This window comes from Corvus hawaiiensis, chromosome 16 (genome assembly GCF_020740725.1).
Source record: "Corvus hawaiiensis isolate bCorHaw1 chromosome 16, bCorHaw1.pri.cur, whole genome shotgun sequence".
NCBI classification, from domain to species: Eukaryota; Metazoa; Chordata; class Aves; order Passeriformes; family Corvidae; genus Corvus; species Corvus hawaiiensis.
The window spans coordinates 14,362,682-14,379,114 of record NC_063228.1 but is presented as its reverse complement, the minus strand read 5'-3'; the positions used below and the strand labels follow the sequence as shown (position 1 = coordinate 14,379,114).

The window sequence follows — 16,433 nt, the reverse complement described above, 5'->3', positions numbered from 1 at the left end:
ATAGAGGAGGACAGGGGCTGGGGGCCATGGAGGAGGACAAAGGGGTGGGGGATGATAGCATACAGCAGGGGCTTTCAGCAGCCACCCAGTGAGGGGTGGATGGATGTACCCTCCCACCGGCGACGGGGGCTCATGCAAACTGCTCATTATAACCCTATTCCCAGCCTGTCTGTCTGTCTTTTCTTCCAACTATCTGTCTCACTCACTAATCAAAGAAGATTGTTCCAAGAAAGCTGGAAGAAGAGAAGGAATGTCTCACTTGGCTGTGGCTTCCTTTGGAAAGTCTGGAAAAACCGTGGCATCTCGATGTGCGTGAAGCTCTGCCTGGCGAGAAGCACATTTTCCTTCCAAAGCTGCTGTAAAGACGTGAATCATGAGCCGGTAACGCTCCTGGCAGTGCGAACCCCAATTCCACTGAGACATGGTGCTGGCAGCGGCTCCGCTGTATCTCTTGGACGGAAAAGACAAACATTTATCATAGTGACAGTGCTGGGGAAGAGCTGCCGGTGCTGCCGAGAGCCTGGCGGCGGCCGGATCCTGCCAGCGCCCAGGGTTCTCCCACCAAGTTTTCCGAAGGTCTACCAAAGTTCCTCAAACACCAGCCAAGGGGTTTACAGTCCCTTTTGGTTGTCCTCCACCACCTTGGTGGCACCTCTTGCAGGGATGAAAATATCCTGTATCCAATCATCAGAAAAAGAATAAAAGCCTTTGGAAAGGTCTGCTGGGAGCTGGGGGGAGCCCTGGTGCTCTGCCTGCTGCACGGTGGAGCTCCCCACCCAGCCTGTTCTCTGCTGTTCCCGTGCATCCAATGCTGGGGCCAAACTCCTTCCAAACCTTGCCCCCCAAAATGCCCTGCGCTGCAATTGCAAGACCCCAGTGGCTGTGACATGTTTACGAAGCCACTCACTCCCTGCCCAGGCAGTCTCAAAAATCTGCCCACCCTCTTGTCCACCGTAGAGCTGCTGGACAGCTTGGGGCTGTCACTTGCCCTGCTGGCAGCAGATGCCTGGCTGGCTGAAGCTGCCATTTACAGATCCTGGAGCAAACAAAAACACCCCTTCCATGTAAGTCCCTCCTTTTTGGGTCTGTGGAACTTTGTGCAGCCCCAAGAGCACCCTGGCTTGCATAGACCCCAGCCCTCTAGACAGGGTCTGGGCTCAGGCTTGGAGTTAGAAGAGTTTCAACATTAAGTGTGGATGTGCAGCCCATGGATTCAGGACATGTCAGACAGACACCTCCCACCTCAAACCAGAGCACTGCAGTCAGTTTGTGTCTGTGAGGAACCCCAAAATCAACACATTTTGCCCAAGACGTGCAGGACACTGAACCAGGAAGGCAAATAAAGCCTGAAGAGTGTGCTGGGGCTTTGGGAGCACTTCCCTTGGATGACATCAATGGAATCACAGGTTGGAGAAGCCATCTAAGATCATCAAATCCAACTATTAATCCTGAACTGCCAAGACCACCACTAAACCACATCCCCAAGTGCCACATCCACACATCTCCATGGGAGGAGGATTTGCAGGCTGCAAAGGGCTTCAGACCCAGAACTGGGCTCTGCATGTGACATCAGAGTTTCCTGGAGGAGACAGGGTGAAGGATGGGGAGCAAGCTCACTTCTGGAGCCATCTGCCTTGGGAAAAGGAATGTCCAAGAGGATTGTCTGCTTGAGGGAGATGGGAAAAGCCTGGATATTGGTCCCAAGGGATCACCATTCACTTTAGTATACCTGGGTCATATTCAGGGCAAGCATCAGAGGAGCCAGGGCAGCCTGGAGGCCTGGGAAGGGGATTTTCACTCCATGAGGTGTCCAGAAAATGTTACCCCTGAAAAATGGGGGGTGGTGGGTGGTGGGTCAGGGCCTGGGGGTATGTCTAAGCAGAGCAGAGGGTGGAGGGATGACAGGGTGCTCCCACGCTGCTGTCCCTGGCCAGGAGCTGCTGCAGCCCAGGCAGCAACTTGGTGCCACATCACAGTGAATTCCCAGCAGTTATTCTATGGATGCCCAGCACGGATTGGAGCATTCAGCTGCTCCTTCTCTAATATGTTCATTAGTGGTCATTTAATTACAGGATGCAAGACAAGCCATTCTAAAATACTCATGTACTTGTGCAAAACATGGAATGAGCAATTAGTGCTGCTAATGAGAGAGGGAGTCGTGGTATCAACAACAGGAGAAATCCATCAGCATCCTGGCAAACCTGCAATCCACCCTAACCCACACAGACTGCTCTAATCTGGAATTATCCCAGTAGCCTTTTGGGGCAACGGGAGGGAAAATGGAATGTGGGTGAGATGGTGGCAAGAGGCCAATTCCTACCCACAAGAGAGACATGAGGTGTCCAAAACCACCTGTATTCCCACCAAAGGCTGTTGGAGGGAATGGGAAGAGGGTGCTGGTGCCACCACCACTTCAGCTCCAGATTGAAATTGAGCAGCACAGGGAAGGCCCTTGCTTCCTTGCAACTTTCCAGTGCCATTGGCCTGGGGATGGGAGTTGGTGGGGCCGAGCATGCAAACCGAGCACTCCCAGGACAGGGAATGCTGCCGGCTGCTTCCCGGTAGCTGTGATTAATTGTTGTTAATATTAAATTCAGCACTTTTATGCAGGACACAGAAGTGCTTAGGCAGAAGCCCAGCTCCCATCCTACCTGTCATTAAAAAACATTGCAATTAAGCTCTAGTGGAAGGAAATACAAGTAAACGCATCCTCTGTAAGTGGCTTCAGCTTTCCACAGACATCTGTGTCCCCCGTTTCCTCTTCGGCTGTCCGAGCTGCTTCTGTTTTCCCTCTTCCCATGACCCATACATTGCTTTTTCTCCTTAATCCTGCCCACAGCTCCCAAAGGCGAGGGCTGGAGCGGGGAGGAAAGGAGCCCCAGCTGCCTCTGACCCATTGCCACCGGTGGAAAGTTCGTGTCAGCTGCAGCTGCAGCCCCAGCCCCGGCCAAAATCAAGGCTGTGCTCTGGGTATCTGCTCACCTAGTTGGATCCTGATGCTCTCTTTGCTTCTCTCCGTGGGCAGTCCAAATGCTTCTGCAAGAGGAAGGGGTGCTACTGCCCCAATATAAAGCATTTAACAAATTATTTCCACTTTGCAGCAGATCTGGATGGGATTTTCAGCAGCTAAGACCTGCTCCTGCTCAAGTCAATGGTGACAGACTTCGACCAAATGCTCCAGGAGAGCCAGCCTGGCCTCCAACCCTGCAGGGCCCGGCACAGTCCAAGCTCTGTGGCAGAGCTGTGCTGACAAGTACAATCATGTGGCAAAGCTGAACGAGCTGGGGGGTTATTGCATCCCAGGACAGGGTTTTCCCACGGCATTGTACCCCTGTTTTACTCCAGCTGTGGTTCTTCACCTAGAAAAGGATGAGGCAGGATGTCAGGGGTGAGATGTGGGGCAGGTAGGGATGGGTCAGCCTGAGCCACAGGACGCTGAGAGGAACCATGGTGGCAGGGCCCAAAGGAGCAGCCTCTTCTGCCTCTCCCCAGTGACCAACAGGACTGTGATGCAGCCAGAAGTTGTGGTTAAAGTTTATGGAATGCCAGAAGAGGCAGGTGGGAGTGACAGCCATGTACAGCCAGGTCATTGTGTGGCCAGGGTCCCCATCAGGTCCTTAAAACCTGGGAGAAGGCAAAAAAACAAGATAAGACTTAGGGCAAGGGAGTTGGAGATAAAAAGAGGCAGTGAGATAAAAATAAAACCTATGTCAAGGACGATACCAGTGCCAGGAATACTACATTGAAAATTTTGGACCTGGGGGGATAAAGATCATGTGAAAGGTGTCCTAAGTGCCAAAGCTGGCTTTCCAGAGCCACGAAGGACGCTGGCAGAATCGCAGAGGTTCAGGATGGATGGGCAGGGAAGAGGGGCACCAGGTGTGCCTAAATTTGGGCAGAGCTGGGGCTCTGGAAGCCACAGGGCCCAGCCAGCTGGAGGTCTGGGATACAACGTGAGGATTGTGGGAATGCCCTGGCTGCACTCAGTGCTGAGTGGCAAAGAGCGGTGACAACAGTGCCCACACCAGGCTGTGGCTCTGGCCACATCCTCAGGCTTTGCTGATGCTGAGGAGGGAAAGGTTTTGCTGGGATCGTGGTGCTGATGAACACAGGGGTTTTTCCTCGTTGCTTGCAAACATCAGCATCATGTATATAAACACAAAATGCCAAAATGTGAGTCAGCCCGATGGCACTTTGGCTCCTGCACCAACAGCCTGATAAACGGTGGAACCAGAGCTTGCAGAGGGGATTTATTCCTGTTTTGGGGGTTTCAAAAAGTTGGTTCGTGGCAGGTACAATATACTCCCAAGATATAAAAGAAAAAAATATTTAAATTAAAAGAATGATATAAACCAATTTTTTTCTTCCCAATTAGTTGCTCCCTATTGATGAAGGGAAACCTTTCAGTCTCAGGTAGTGGTCAAACATACTTTTTTTAGAGAGGAAAGAAATGCAGACAGTATTTTCATGTGAGCTGTAGATCCAAATTTTATAAAGGTTGGGGCTTTTTTAGTATTTGCTGAATAAGTTTTGTGGCCCAGTGCTGCCCAGCATAACAAAAGGTTCTATTCACACGAGGGAACAGATCTGAGACCACCTCAGGAATCTTAATTCCTGAATTTCTCAGCTTTTTTTTTTTCCAAACATAAAGGATCTCAATGAGCCAATCATGCAGACCTTGATATAATGTCATTTTTTTGATTAAAATGCTATCGTTTAAACTCTGCTCTGTAAACAGTCTGGCCTTCACTTCTGTCTCCAGGTGTCAATAATCCCATGTGGATCAGCAAAACCAACCATGGATATAAAGTTGAGTGTGTGTGAAAAGTGTCTGCAGGACTGAGGCCAGCGATTGCAAAACAGTTTAAACTATAATCCTCCATTTTCATTAGTTTCTTGAAAAACTTCTGCTGTGGGCTTGAAATCCTTCCTGTTTTGTTGAGCCAAAGGTGATTTTTCTCCCCAGCAGTCTGAGCACAAACCTTCCCTCTGGTTTTATGTTGTCAGGCTTCAAAAATCACATTTCCCACTAAGGACATTCTGCCCTTTTCACTGAGAGAGCTCGACATTGACATCTATCATCTAAATAAAGCTAATTAAACACAGTTATTACTTGCTAGACATAAAAGTGTTCCAACCCCACAGTCCAGTAGATTTGGCTGCTTTTGCTAAGTGAAGCTTTGTGCTCTCCCTATGCTACAGAAACACTACATACATTTCCAGCCTAAGAGGTTTCTTCAGCCCTGTAGCTCTTTATTTTCTGTAAGATTTGAGGCCTATAAAAGGGACTTCTTTCAGTCCATGGTGTTTGCCACGTCTTTGCCTTAAGATGCAGGAGGAGGATGGAGCAGCTCAGACCATCCCTGCTGTCAGCCCCACGTTGCTCCAGCACCCACAGGCACTGGGAGCATCCTTCATTCCTGTGTGTTCATTTTTCAGCCTAATATATAATTTAAGTAAGACCTCAGCCCAAAAACTCTGTATCTGCATCGTCTCCTAGGACACTGAGCAGTGCAGAGGTGGTGGGCTCCAGACAGTGGCCACCTGAAGCTCTGTTCTGTTGGAGAGAGAAACAACTTCCCACTAAGTTGTCACTGCCACGCGTTGCCTTTTTGGGGAAGAATGAAGGCAGTGACTCTGTGTTGCTGAAGTTTCTGTGGTTAGAGAAGCACAACTGCTCATCTAAGGGCAGAGGTGGGCTGTGGGCTGGTTTGCACTCAGGATGAGGTCAGGAAGATAATAATCTCTATAAGAGCCCTGCCACATTTCTACCTTGGAAGAAGAAGTTTGAGGCTGTAGCAAAGTGATGGACTTGGTGCCTCCTGGTGTGAGCAGCGCGTCTGGAGAGGTGAGACAGGGCAGGAGAAAAATCTGGTAAAAATCCACACACCTCCACTCAACGTGTCTCTAAAGGAGTCCATGGGAATTGACTGTGAACTGAATGCAATAAGAAACGGAAGCAAGAGATCCAGGTGAAGAGCAAATCCTTCATTAAGAGCTTAAATGGTCCAAATGAAAAATCAAACATGGCAATAGTTATTTGGGTTATAATAGAATGAGACTTAATAAATATGTGTTACAACTGTGAAAGGGGAGTAGAATATTTTCCCTGCTCGTCAACAGAGCCAAAGCTGAGGAAGGAATGGAAACAAGGATGGTAAAAGAGGAGAAATGAGCAGACAGGAAAAAGCCACTTAGCACAATAAATCTGCTTCTCAGCCCCCACTTCCTTGGTGCATGGCTGGAGCCTTTTCTCCTTCTCTGGCCACATGTCTCTTCCCCCCAAAATCACTGCAGAAGTGTGGAAAATCCTTCAGCTGAAGATGGTGGGATACCTTACTTTAATATTTTCAGCCAGGCTTCAGCTTTGTAGCTTATTCAGGAACAGGTACCCAGGAATTTAACATTAATAACTGAGATATTTTGACTGAACACATAAGACACACAATGGGCCTGTTTGTTTTTTTGTTTGGACTGAAGAAATACTGAGAGGCAATTTCAACTCCTGGTTTTGTTTTCCAAGTGTTCTAGAAATTAATTTCCCAAATAAATAGACAAGCTGTGGGACAGTTTTATCCATGAGATCACACATAGTAGCATGGTCTGCACCAAGTTCCCTTTGGTAAATAACTCATCTCTCTGAATCTACCAAAACGACCTCTGAGCAGTTCTCACAGGTATAAATCATGCCGAGCTTCTGAAAGCTGCAGCCTGGAGGAAACCTTTGGTGGGAAATTGCTGGGAAGCCTGTCATGGGATTTTTCCTGACTGTTCCACTGAGAGTTTAACATGTGCCACGAAGCACGAGGGTTGTTTGATTTTTGCTTATTGACAGTGACTGTTGGTTCTCCCATTCACCCAACTCAAGGAGCTTCCTGGTTTATAAAAGGATTAGGGCCTCATTCCTAAGTCCTGCTTCCATTTAGCCAATAAATGCTGGATTGTAGTATTTCTCCCTCTGTGACCTTTCACTGTGTTCTATGTGCCACCTTGTCTTGCTCCCCAACTCCCCTTTTTAACAAACATTTGCTGTTTTCAGTTCCCAGAACCACTATTGCCCTTTCCCTGTGGAAGCAAGCATTCCCTCTTACCTCTGTCAAAAGGTATTTCTGTACTTGCCTCATCCACAACCAGCAGGACCCAGTCCTGAGTAACTTCACATTTTATTTCCACAATACACTGCAGTTGTCAGGGCAGCACCATAGGTAAAAATGCCTGGAGGATGTGATAACCACCTCTGCCAAAGTGTTATGTTTCAGTGTTCTCAGCAACATTTTCTTCCCACTTTTTTCTCCTCTGGAAACAGAACAAGGCGCATGGCACAAACATGCATTCATGCTCAGTTTTAAACATGATTTTTTGGAAGGTGTTTGCTTTCACATTCAACCTGGTCTAGTGGAAGGTGTCCCTGCCATGGCAGGGGGTTGGAGCGAGATGATCTTTAAAGTTCCTTCCAACCCAAACCATTCCATGATTGTTTGGTTCTATAAATTGCCCTGTAGGACTTTTTCTTGTTTCATCCAAGTCTTAATCCTACCACCACTACAACAAATTGAAGTAATGACAGGTTCCTGTGTTTGTAGACAGAAGTGAACTTCTTCCAAGGTTGAGAACACAAAAGCGTGTACAAATTGTCTTAAATACAACCTAAAAGTTGATATAATAATTTCTCAATGCCTTCCACTTCATCCTTGTCACATCACTGCTAAGTTGCTGAGATACATCTGCTCCACTGAAGGAGTGAGGGTCACATATCTTTCTGGATGTCACTGGAGTTGCAGCCACACAGGTGAAGTCCTAGGTATAGGTGAGAAGAATGTTCACTTCAATCCTTCTGGGGAAAAAAAAAAGCACCAGAAATCCAATATTACTGGGTTTGGTTATTTTTCAAAAAATGTTGGCACCCACAGGGCAGAATAACAGATTTGGGGCTAAAATAGAGCCAGGGAAAGAGCAAGTGAATCTATTCAGGGATGAAGTTGGGAACACTCTGCGTGGCTCGGACAGCAATGGCTCTCACCAGATCCATTCCCAGCTCAGCCGTGCTCAGGGTCACCTTTCCATCGCGGATCAACCGAGACGAGGGATCAGGTCACAAAAATGCCCCAGCAATCCTCTTCTTCCCAGAAACCTAAATTTAAGAAGGGCTTGGTGCACACATAGCAAATGTTTCACAAAGTTTTATGTTGTGTAATTGCTTGTGGCACATGCAATTCCTTAGCTGGGGTTTTCTGCAGATTTGCAGCAGGTCTTCCTCCCAAACCTGTAGCATGTGCACGAGGTGACTGCATAATCCTGTAATTACACCTGTAAATCTTCACCCTCACCTCTTTTCAACCGAATAATCCAAACCACTAAATATAAAACATGTTTCAGTTTGCAACTGCACCATTGCAAAAATCCGAAAATGGTAAAATTGTGTGTTGCAACCTTCACACCCATTGCAGAAATAACAAATTTTTCAAATCTCTACAGTTTCCTCCATAGTACTGCAAGAAAATCGTGTACCAAGGGTCACGTCTCGCCTGCCCATGGTTTGAAAGGGGTTACTGGTTTTTGTCTGCCTGTTGGAATGGCCCGTTCCTTGTGGAAAATAGAGCTAGTTCAGACATGTTTAATGGAAGTGCCAGAAACAGGCCTTTGCTTGGACCTGGAAGAGCATGACACCATCCTGCAGCATGAAGGAAGGGAAAACCAGAAGCACCCATGGGAAGGGGGCACACCAGTGCTGCTTGACAACAGGGGGCCTTTTGTAGGATGTCAAAAACCACAGAAGCTCATTTGCAAGAGAAAAAACTGCAGAACTTGAGAGGGGTAGATCGAGAGAATTCACATTATCGTCATTCTTCTACTTCCCATCCTGACTTGGAGCCCCAGAAAATCCTCCCTCATTTGTATCACGTAGGACTGTTTTTCTGTGCCTTTTCAACTGCCTTCCACCTACTCATGAAGTCCTGCTGATGACTTTAGTGTCACTTCCCACTATTTGACTGCAGCTCTTGGTCATTCCCCCAGGTTTTTGCTGGTTTATGCTGTGCTATAAAGCAGAGTTACCTCATGGCAGCAGGACTGACTCAGCTCTGCCTTGGGAATGCTGGATGACGACCGCTGTAGCTGATCTCCAGTCAGTGTTTTAGAGCTTCTACCCTGTTTTCTTGCCATTATTTCCTAATGGCTTAAGACTTTGCTTCAGTTTGGTTATAGCCTGTCCCTTGTCTCCCTAATTTATACATTCTGAGAAACTGCAAGCAGGTGGAGTGGGAGCTTGATGCAGGGCTGGGCTAGGTGACATCAATGACTGCCACTTGTAAAGTCCTTCTCCTGCCCTTTATTCCTTGGGACTTCCACACCCACACAGTCCTACTCATAGCAACCCTAACACTCCTATTTTGAATAAGAAAGTGCCTTTTTACTTCCTTCTTTTTTTTTTTTTTTTTTAAGCAGCAGGGTGCCATGCAAGTCCCTCCATTGAGTGTTTGTAGCTATAAAAGCATGTCAGATGTGGCTGTATTTGCAGACAACAGTGGTACTTCCTCTCTTCGGAAATGGAGCAAGCTTCTATTTTGGGTTGTGCTGACTCAAGGATGAGGTACCCAAGCTGATTCAGCAGTTTGGCAAGCCAGAAGAACTTCTGGTTATGAATGGAATGAGCAATAAACTTAAGTTTGTCTTCATCTTACAGAAATGTATATTTGAGTGAAGCCACCTCCTGGTGGCAGACATTTTGTCAGATAAGTGGAATATTCTGCATTGCTTTTGGCAAAAAGGCCACTCCAACGAGACAACCATAAAGCCTGCAAGTAAAATTCTGGTCCCAGGGGAGCCAGAGATTCCTATTCATCCGGACTGGGACTTATCCTCCCTCTTGAGTCACACAAAAAGATCTTCTACTGCTTACTTGCTTATTTAATCTGTGCATCTCATCTGGGATATGAAATCCTCTCAGTGATATGAATAAATTGAACAGCAATTTCAAAAGGATGGAAATACAGACACAAAACCAACCTGGCCACCGCAAGGAAGTGAGAATGCACCACCCACTTACTCAGCTTCCATGGGTTCGTATGGAAAAGATGTCAAAGGTAACCCTTGTGCTCTTCTGCTATGGAAAAGTGAAATAAGCATCATGATACTTTATAATTTTTAAAACCATGGAGGAGTAACAGTCTTTCACAATATTTGCCACTGTTAACCTGTTAGTCTGTGAACAGAAGTCAGAAGATTTGTTGAGTTTTGGTTTTTCTAAACGAGTTCTTTCACCTGGAGGCTTCCAGCATTCAAAACAAAGCTCGCAACGAACGCTGTGCATGTCAGCAAGGATGAAGATACCGAAGTTTGTCAGAAAGTGAGATCTTGCTGTTTATTAAGGCAAGAAAGCAGGAAATGGGGCATCTGAGCTGTCTCCCTTGAGGCCTTCTGTCTGTGGATGGTCCAAACAGGTTTTAACATCTTTGCCTGCATCTTTATGCTGTTTCCAGACAGGATCAATAATCCCCATAGTCCCCACCCATGACACCCATGATGCCTGTTCTTTCAGTTTTTCCTTTGACAGCACATAATAAAAGCTGCAAACTTTCAAAGAGCATTCCTCCTCCCCAGCTACAGCAACCCCACTGGCATTAAGGCACGCTGTTGTTCCAGCCAGCCGTTCCCATGTCATATTCTCCTGCCTCATGAAGGCGGTTTGTGAAGTCTAAAAAAGCATCATGTGGGTTGTCACATTTCAGAACCCTCTAAATAGCTTTGCGTGGCTCCATCAGATAAGCAGTAAAGTACAATATTATGAACGTCAAACAACAGCTCATCATTACAGCTGACAAAGCTTGTTCTTCTGAGAGGGGAAGTAAATTCAGTTCCATAGACTAAATATGTATATTTAGTGGCTTGAAGTTAAAAGAACTCTGCAAGTAGGATTTGCATTTGCCCAGCTATTGCTCTGTGAAATATTTCCTCTAACTCAGTCTCTGAGAAAGGAAACCTGTCACAGAGTATTTTGGAAGGCTGGTCAGAGTTCTCCACAGGGAACCAGCACAACCAACACCAGAATGAACCCAGGACCCAAGATCTAGACTGCATGGAGGCTCCCAGCTCTACCACGATGGCTCGTTGTGGTAGCTAAGAAAGCGATCCAGAGGAAGCATCTTCCTTCAAGGGTGTCACAGACATGATCCACTCAGGTGCTGCCTTAGAGGGACACGCTGGCTGTTATATCTGTCCTGGATAAAAACAAATCAGAAGGTGGTGGTGGTGCTGAGGAAATAACAAATACAACCTCAGACCACTTCTTGCTCTCTAAAACAAATCTCGGTCACACTTAAAATGAATCCAACCATCACTGGCATTTGTGGTTTTCTGCTTCATGTATTTAATCTGCTACTTGAATTCAACGGAGAAAAATTTACACAATAAAAGCAAAGTGAAATTAAAAATTCAGTGTTTCAGGAGACAGCATGAGGTCTGTCCCAGCCAGAGCAGAGCTAATGAAAGTGAAGAGAACTGTTCCTTGACTGCACATGCAGGGTGTTTCCATGGAACTTCACAACAACAGGGGAAGGTGGGGAATGGCTGGGCTGGTGAGTGTTGGGTGACTGCTCCACCCAAAATATCAAGTGGAGGAGAGCAGGACGAGAGTCTACAGGTTACAAGTCTAGTGGGAGCTTCCTTGGGGGAGCAAGGATTCTGCACAACCTTGGAATCCCGATGCGAATCTTACCAAAGGAGGGTCTGAGAAGTCAGATGTCTCCTTCCATCCCATCTCCCTCCTTCGAACCTGTAAACAAAAGCTGGGAAAGAGGAACTCCTTTATTAGCAGAGATCAAAAGCTGTCTCTGACCAGTAGCCAGACAAAATTTGGGATCATGTGGGTCACTCAGTGAAAACTTGTGGTGTAGCCAGTATCTTTGATGTGATTCTGTTTATTCTAAGAACATACAAAGTCACACTTTATTGAGCGTGGGGGAACAAGACAAAAAACCTATGCTGGAATTTCGGTACCTCTTAAATCTCAAAGTTCAAATCACCCAACATAAATCTTACAGGTTTACATAAAAAAATTTAAAAACACAGGTAGTTGTACCTTAAATTCTCTGCCAATGAGGTAAAAAACTTTTTTCCATTTTCCACCACGCCTTCAAATCCTTGGAAGCTGTTGCACTTCTTTAATCCTGCAGATTAAATAAATTCATCGTCCTGTACAAAGTAAAAATGTAACTTAAAGTACATTTAGATGAATCAATAAAAAGGTTGGAAAGAAATTTTAGTGAATTTATCAATTAATAGCCAAGCCCAGGAGGCCATCCTGCCTTTCTGCTCTGTCAGCTCAGGGATTTCTCTCTTCCCAACAGTGTTTATGTAAGAGCTGCATGGTAAGCAGCACTCGCTATACAATATTGATCAGCTGAGCCATTAGCTGGAATTCAAGAGACAACTATGTCACAGCAAAACCAGAACAACTATTGCTATTGATTGGAATTTTTTAGAGATTATTTTGATATTTGAGCATGTCAGGAAATACAAATTTCTTCTAAATAATAATACTAGGAACATAGATTACAGCATGGTTACAGAACATCCTTACAAAGGAAATGAAAAAATGGGCAGGTTTCAATTTCAGTAACTGTGGGGACACAGATTTTCTATTACTATTTTCAAAAAAGATTATAGAGAATCACAGACCACTGTGGATGCAAAAGACCTCCAAGACCATCGAGTCCAACCTTCGACCCAATACTAACATGCCCACTAAACAATATTGTGAAGCACCATGTCCACTCGTTTTTTAAACACTTCCAGGGATGGTGACTCCACCACTGCCATGGGCACCTTGTGCCAGCATCTGACCACCAGTGAATAAATTTTCCCAATATCCAACCTCAACCTGTCTCGGCACAACTTGAGGCTGTTTCCTCTCATCCTGTCCCTCGTTCCCTGGGAGCACAGCCCAACCCTCACCCAGCTGCACCCTCTTGTCAGAGAGTTGTAAGGTATGAGAAGGTCCCCCCGATCCTCTTTTTCTCCAGGCTGAGCCCTCCCAGCTCCCTCAGCCGCTCCTGGTGCTCCAGACCCTTCCCAGGCCACTCTCCAGCCTCTCAATGTCTGTCTTGTCTAGAGGGGCCAAAAACTTACCTCAGAATTGGAGGTGCCACAGCACAGGGGATGGTCACTGCGCTGATTCTGCTGGCCACAATATTACTATTATTACATTAGTGCCCTTGGCTTTATTTTATGGAATGGTGTGGTCTTTAGAGAAGGGACTGCAGAAGGAAGGACGGCTGGAGTGAAGTGCTTTGCTGGGGAAGGCTCACCTGGAAAACAGCAAATGGGATTCAGGGAAGTAGAAGCCATAGCAGGAGGAACTGGGGCTGGAGCCGAGGGGCTAAGAGGGATGAGGTGGGATCAATTTGTGAACATCACCTGCGAGCAAGGGTGAGGGATGCAGAGCTGGGAAGAAGAGAGGGAGCTATAGCACCAGCAGAGAGAAGCCCTGTGAAGAAGGAAAGCCACGGTCCATCTGCGAAGAGAGATAATGAAACCGAGGGAGCGGGGCAGGCGAGATAGCGTCAGCCATAAACAAGCGGAGAACGAGGAGAAAAATAATCCAGCTAGTTTGTAGCGGGGCTCAGGCTCAATTGTTTGGTGAAGTGCGTGTTGTCTGCGCATGGCAAATGTCAGCCGGTGGGGAGGGCGGTGGCGGGGGCAGCCCGGGAACCCCGACGCCCGGCCCCGCGGGCTGTCCCCACTAAGGGGCTGCCCGGCTCCTGCTACCCCTCGCTGTCCCGTCCCTGCCTCACGGAGGGTGCCACCATCACCACGCCCATCGCTCTCTGAGGGGACGGTCCCCACTCCTGCCCGCGCCCCTCGCACTGAGGCGGGAAGTGTGTGTTGGGGGGGAGAGGGGGGGGCGCGCTCCCGCCGCGCCGCCGCGCCCAATTGGCCAGCGGGGGCGCGCTCCCGCAGCCCCCCCGACCCCCCCCCCGTGCCGTCAGGAAGATGGTGGCGGCCGCTTGAGCGCGTCCCCGCGCTCCCCTTCCTCCCCTTAGACGGGCGGGCGGGCGGGCGGAGCAGAGGGGAGCGGCTGCTGCTGCCGTCCCGGCTGGGCGGGCGGCTGAGGGCGGGAGGCGGCCCCTCGGCGGCGGCCGTGCGGGGAGGAAGCGGCGGGTAGCTGCAGCCGACATGGAGGAGCGGTCCCCTCCCGGCGGGGGCCCGGCGTCCCCCCCGCGGGGCTGAGCCAGCGGCCCGCCCGCCCCGCGCCTCGGGAGGGCTGCGGGGGAGCGGGGCCAGCGGCGGGTGGCGGCAGCCCCGGCCCGGCTCGGCCCAGGCGAGGGGACTATGCGGGGCTGCCCCGGCGCGCTGTGTGCGGAGCCCGGCGAGCAGCCGATCGCCGCGGCGCTGCCCGGCCGCCCCTACGCGGCGGGGACCGGAGGAGACTAGAGGCGACCCTGCGAGGAGCCAGGTGGCTTCGGCAATCCCAGAGACCCAAGTCCGGCGCGGGCTCTTGAGGAGGAATTAACAACATGGCTTCCCCACCGCACCAGCAGCTGCTGCATCACCACAGCACCGAGGTGAGCTGCGACTCCAGCGGGGACAGCAACAGCGTGACGGTGAAAATCAACCCCAAGCAGCACCAGGGCTGCACCTCTTCTAAGCACTGCAAGTACAGCATCTCCTCCAGCTGCAGCTCGGGGGAGTCGGGGGGCACCCGCCGAGCCGGCGGAGCGGGCGGCAGTGGCTCCGGCCTCCGCCGGCAGAAGAAGCTGCCGCAGCTCTTCGAGAGGGCCTCTTCCAAGTGGTGGAACCCCAAGTTCGACTCCAACAACCTAGAGGAGGCTTGCATGGAGAGATGCTTCCCGCAGACCCAGCGCAGGTTTCGCTATGCTCTCTTCTACATCAGCGTGGCCTGTCTGCTCTGGGGCATCTACTTCGGCATACACATGAGAGAGAAACAGATTGTTTTCATGGTGCCGGCTCTGTGCTTCCTCCTGGTATGTGTAGCTTTTTTTGTGTTCACTTTCACTAAGACTTATGCCCGCCATTACGTATGGACTTCACTGATACTCACCCTCCTGGTGTTTGCTCTGACCCTCGCTCCGCAGTTCCAGGCTGTGAAGCCTGTCTCAGGAAGTGGTGACATGTCCAACCGGACTCTCCCGGCAGATCCCACAGACACTTGTCTTTCTCAAGTGGGCAGTTTTTCTATGTGTATTGAAGTGCTCTTGTTGCTTTACACAGTGATGCACTTACCCCTGTATTTAAGCTTGTTTCTGGGACTGTCGTACTCGGTCCTCTTCGAGACCTTTGGCTATCACTTCCGTGATGAGAACTGTTTCACACCTCTGGGAGCCGGTGCGGTTTACTGGGAGCTGTTGAGTAAAGCCTTCCTGCACATCTGCATCCACGCCATCGGTATTCATTTATTTATCATGTCCGAAGTCAGATCAAGAAGCACATTCCTGAAAGTGGGGCAATCCATCATGCATGGAAAAGACTTGGAAGTGGAAAAAGCCCTGAAAGAGAGGATGATTCATTCTGTTATGCCAAGAATAATAGCCGATGACTTAATGAAGCAGGGGGATGATGAAAGTGAAAACTCCATCAAACGTCATTCCACCTCAAGCCCCAAAAACAGGAAGAAGAAGCCCTCCATACAGAAAACCCCCATAATATTCCGTCCTTTTAAAATGCAGCAGATAGAGCAAGTGAGCATTTTGTTCGCAGATATTGTTGGCTTCACGAAAATGAGCGCCAACAAATCAGCCCACGCCCTGGTGGGACTCCTGAACGACCTCTTTGGACGCTTTGACCGTCTGTGTGAGGACACTAAATGTGAGAAGATCAGCACTTTGGGAGACTGTTACTACTGCGTGGCCGGCTGCCCCGAGCCCCGGGCAGATCATGCCTACTGCTGCATCGAGATGGGCTTGGGGATGATCAAAGCCATCGAACAGTTCTGCCAGGAGAAGAAAGAAATGGTGAACATGAGAGTCGGTGTTCACACCGGGACAGTCCTGTGTGGCATTTTGGGAATGAGGAGGTTCAAGTTCGATGTGTGGTCCAACGATGTCAATTTGGCCAATCTGATGGAGCAGCTCGGGGTGGCTGGGAAGGTCCATATTTCGGAAGCTACTGCCAAATATTTGGATGATCGTTATGAAATGGAGGATGGAAAGGTGGTTGAGCGTGTCGGTCAGAGCGTGGTAGCCGACCAGTTAAAAGGTACGTGCTTTTATTTTGTACTTGTTTTTCTTTTGTGAGGGAACAGCATTGCCCCAGTGCCTGCTTTGTGCTTGCTGACTTGCAAACTGAACGTGTTTTACATTTAACTTTGTGTGCTGGTGATCACAGACACCAGGGGAATTACAGGATAAAAGATGCCACAGAGATAAGTGTGAAAGATCATCTGTGGAACTCAAAATAGGCTTTAAAACTCAGCACTC

The 16,433-nt window shown here is 48.7% G+C and overlaps 1 protein-coding gene and 1 long non-coding RNA gene across 10 annotated transcripts in view; one reads left to right on the top strand and one right to left on the bottom strand.

Moving 5' to 3' along the window:
- Nucleotides 1-265: 265 nt before the first annotated feature.
- Nucleotides 266-13,953, bottom strand: LOC125334102. Of its 8 annotated transcripts, XR_007207074.1 has the most exons (6): nt 13,414-13,953; nt 13,126-13,304; nt 12,077-12,164; nt 7,092-11,783; nt 2,983-3,624; nt 266-450 (listed from the first exon to the last, which is right to left on the bottom strand). It is a non-coding gene; the product is annotated as an uncharacterized LOC125334102 (long non-coding RNA). The 8 variants fall into 8 exon arrangements; XR_007207075.1 differs by lacking the exons at nt 266-450; nt 2,983-3,624 and having other exon boundaries at nt 4,683-7,834; nt 8,021-11,783; nt 13,414-13,952; XR_007207077.1 differs by lacking the exons at nt 266-450; nt 2,983-3,624 and having other exon boundaries at nt 4,683-7,797; nt 8,021-11,783; nt 13,414-13,952.
- Nucleotides 13,954-14,300: 347 nt separating this feature from the next.
- ADCY9 (adenylate cyclase 9) overlaps nt 14,301-16,433 on the top strand; it is an 84,160-nt gene continuing 82,027 nt past the window's right edge. For both annotated transcript variants that reach the window (XM_048320571.1, XM_048320569.1), the window contains exon 1: nt 14,301-16,212. In XM_048320571.1, the coding sequence (XP_048176528.1) occupies nt 14,514-16,212 (1,699 nt within the window). In that variant the 5' untranslated portion in view covers nt 14,301-14,513. The remainder of the gene's footprint in view (nt 16,213-16,433) is intronic.